This window comes from Lactuca saligna, chromosome 7 (genome assembly GCF_052625555.1).
Source record: "Lactuca saligna cultivar CGN05327 chromosome 7, ASM5262555v1, whole genome shotgun sequence".
Lineage (NCBI taxonomy): Eukaryota > Viridiplantae > Streptophyta > Magnoliopsida > Asterales > Asteraceae > Lactuca > Lactuca saligna.
Genome location: NC_136423.1, coordinates 104921221 through 104925069, shown reverse-complemented (window position 1 = coordinate 104925069; position 3849 = coordinate 104921221). Strand labels below are relative to the sequence as shown.

Sequence of the window (3849 nt, the reverse complement as noted above, 5' to 3'; positions counted from 1 at the left end):
ATATATATATCTTTTGTGCACCTATATTTATTCTAAAAAAAGTGATTTGAAAAGTTAAGTCGGTCGTATATAAGTATACCTGCTAAAAAAAACCCTAAAAAGATGTGGACATATGAAATTAATTTTTGACAAATATATACACACATTTTTTTTTCAAGGTTTTGTTTTTGTGATGCATTAGGACCGATTTAATATCTTAAATCATTTAAAAAAAATTATACAAAAATGTTTGGGGAAAAATATTCATTTGCAATATATATATATATATATATATATATATATATATATATATATATATATATATATATATATATATATATATATATATATATATTTTTTTTTTTTTTTTTTTTTTTTGCACATATATATATTGATGAACCAGCTGAGGTTTCTCAGTCAAAACAATCAAAAAGACATTTTGTCCCTCGCACACAAACTCCCATCGAAAAGTAGTAATCCGAACGACACAGAGGGACCCACTCACAATGAGCCAACATCTACGCCTGTATTCCAACAAAACCGTAAATCTGATGGTGTTGTTTCTTGCTCTTTTACCTACAATGGTAGCACCAGATTGCAAGGTGGAGGATGACAGCGCCACCACCACCACCACAAGCGACAGCAGTCATGAGTCCCTTAAATACAAAATAGTTGCTATGCTCACCATCCTTTTTGCTGGTGGAATTGGTGTGAGCATCCCTCAGCTCGGTAAGAGAGTGGAAGCGCTGAACCCGGATAATGACATATTTTTCATGATCAAGGCCTTTGCTGCTGGCGTGATCCTAGCGACCGGCTTTATCCACATCCTACCGGATGCATTTCAACATCTAACATCACCATGCCTTCCTGAGAATCCATGGGGTAAGTTCCCTTTTGCCGGTTTTGTTGCAATGACTTCTGCCATCGGGGCCCTTATGGTGGACACCTATGCAACCAGCTTTTATAGAAAGATGCACTTCAAAAAGCAAAAGGCACAGCAGGTGGTAGACGTTGAGTCCGGCAGTAGTAGTATTGCTGTTATGGATGACCATGCGGGTCATGTTCATGTCCACGCACATGCCACAGATGGCCATGCTCATGGCTCCGTTCATGATTCAGAACTCATCAGGCACCGTATCATATCCCAAGTAATTAAAATTTATTATTATTGAAACCTATATAATACTCTATTATTATTATGTACGCAGCAATGTGTTGACGTGTGTTAGATTAATTAATTAGGTGTTGGAGCTGGGAATCATAGTTCACTCGGTAATAATTGGACTCTCGTTAGGGGCTTCCCAAAATATCTCGACCATAAAGTCTCTACTTGCAGCCTTGTCTTTTCATCAGTTCTTTGAAGGCATGGGACTTGGTGGATGCATCTCCCAGGTATTACTTTTATCGAGTCAATTTAGCAAGTTTTTTGGGTGGTTTGATTACATATATGTAATTATAAATGTAGAATCAAATAACGTATTCTATAATTGCTGATATCCAATTAATCCACTAGTTAGCATATGAATATTACACTTATACTGTGGGTGTGGGGCATATATTTGCAGGCAAAATATAAATCTTTGTCAACAGCGATGATGGCAATATTTTTCTCCCTGACGACACCGATAGGAATAGCAGTAGGTGTTGGAATATCAAATATTTACAAACAAGACAGCACTAAATCCCTGATAGTGGAAGGAATCTTGAACTCTGGCTCGGGTGGAATACTGATTTACATGGCACTGGTTGACCTTCTGGCTGCCGATTTTATGAACCCAAGGATGCAAAGCAATTCAAGGCTTCAGTTCGGAGCAAATTTGTCACTTCTTCTAGGGGCTGGATGCATGTCTTTCTTGGCCATATGGGCTTAATGATAGAAATCATCATTATTTTACTAGTAGGTGGGTGAGTATTTAATTTGGAGGAAGCTTTATATAAATCAATCAATTTAACAAGAGATTAATGCCCGATAAAAGAAATCAACTTTACGACTCCACTACCAAATAGCTACAACAAGCCTCATAAAGTTTCATTTACTTTTTAGTTAACAGATGTATAAAAAATTGCAAGTTGAACGAACGTTCTAATCACTTGCTTTAGATGCCCAAAAAAATTTTGCAAAAAGGAAAATAGAATGTGTGAACTTTTCAACGGGAACCATGAAGCACTACAACTTAATTTACAAATTCTTTATCCTTCACTTATTGATTCCTTACCTCTTCGTCTTTTCTTATTTAAGTTTCTTTTTTGTTGTCACCTCTTCGAGCAAATGTTGGTGCGCGATAGTTATAACTAAACGATCTTGGATATCAAACTCCTAGGAGACATTTTTCACAAGTAATATTTCAACTCTAATTTCACCAACTACGTACGTATAAATTAGCTCAAGGATAATTCTATCAAAATGGAAACTTTAAAATTGATGGAAGAACTAAGTCTGACAATCGTGTCGTGTCCGGGTTGACGAGTTGACGGGTCAAAATATATCAATCCGAACACAACTCATTTAACTATACAGGTCACCGGTTGGAGGGTCACATGTTGGCGGGTTTGAAACATAAACTCGTATAAAATAAATAATAAACATGAATAAATTTTAGATGTAAATGAAAATTAAAAACATTAATGGAAACATGTTCAAACTAAAATATTAATACAAATATAAATAAATTCAAGTGCTAATGTAATAGCCACATTAATATCAATATTAATCTTACATTTCTACATTTCTACTAATAATACTTAATACATTTAATATATATATATATATATATATATATATATATATATATATATATATATATATATATATATATATATATTAAAATTCTAAACGGATTACCAGCTCGACGCATATATTTTTTGATCAACCCATATATGATCTATTTAATAAATAGGTTGGCGGGTTAGCGGATGACGGTTGATGGGTTGAAAAACTCACCCACACTCATTTTATTTCGTATTGTGTTGTGTGTCATATCAAGAATTATCCAGTCTAATAAGAACCCGGTTTTACAATCGGTTGCAATATGCCATTGGAGAAAACGTTGAAGACATGATGACATGAGGAAGAATTTTTTTGTGTAATACGATAAAGTTGTTTTACTAATAAAGTGCATTTATATATATTAGATAACATTTATACATACATATATACACATCGGAAGAGCCACAATGAAAGTCCACAGAGTCCACAGTATATACAATATAATGTAAATAAAAAAATGCAATAAAAATAGAATAACATTTAAACCTTCAAAAAAATGATATCGTATAATTTTTTTTAATACATGGATCAACCATTTTATAATTCATTTGAGTATTTTAGAATATAATTTATTCTACGATCTCTTTATAGTTCTCTAATCAAACTTAAGGTTTACAAAAAAGTTCCTCTGAAAGAGAAATTTCAAACTCATTAACACCGTAAAAAAAAATAATAAATAAAAAACTACGAGTTAAAAAAAAAAAAAAAAAAAGAAAAAAAAAAAGAAAAACAACTTAAATATCTAAAAGCATTAATGGAAGAGCTTAATCAGATTCTATATTAATTTTTAACAACATTATGCTATCTTTTTTCTAGTAAATCTAGATTATAATAATGTTCAGAATATTTACATATAAATAGGTCTAAATAACACATGTTACAAATTCATAAGTTAGTTAGATGTCATAATGATTCTAATTGAAAAGCTTCTTGAGATGTTTTATCTTTTATTTGTTTTCCTATGAATTCTTGAATAAGCCGATTTAATACATTTTTAAATGTTTCCATAGTGTCAGTAGTTGCTATCATCATCGTCTCTGTTTCATCGAGAGATGAAAGGAAACGATATGCATTACCCTGTGTTTTATGTATAATATAATTAA

At 32.2% G+C, this 3849-nt stretch overlaps 1 protein-coding gene across 1 annotated transcript; it reads left to right on the top strand.

Moving 5' to 3' along the window:
• The first annotated feature begins 384 nt into the window (after window positions 1–384).
• On the top strand, window positions 385–2130 carry ZIP1 (zinc transporter 1 precursor). Its single transcript, XM_078965625.1, has 3 exons — window positions 385–1127; window positions 1222–1371; window positions 1545–2130. Exons 1-3 carry the CDS (start codon window positions 486–488, stop codon window positions 1848–1850), a joined length of 1098 nt encoding a protein of 365 aa, XP_078821751.1. The 5' UTR covers window positions 385–485; the 3' UTR covers window positions 1851–2130.
• Window positions 2131–3849: the final 1719 nt, after the last annotated feature.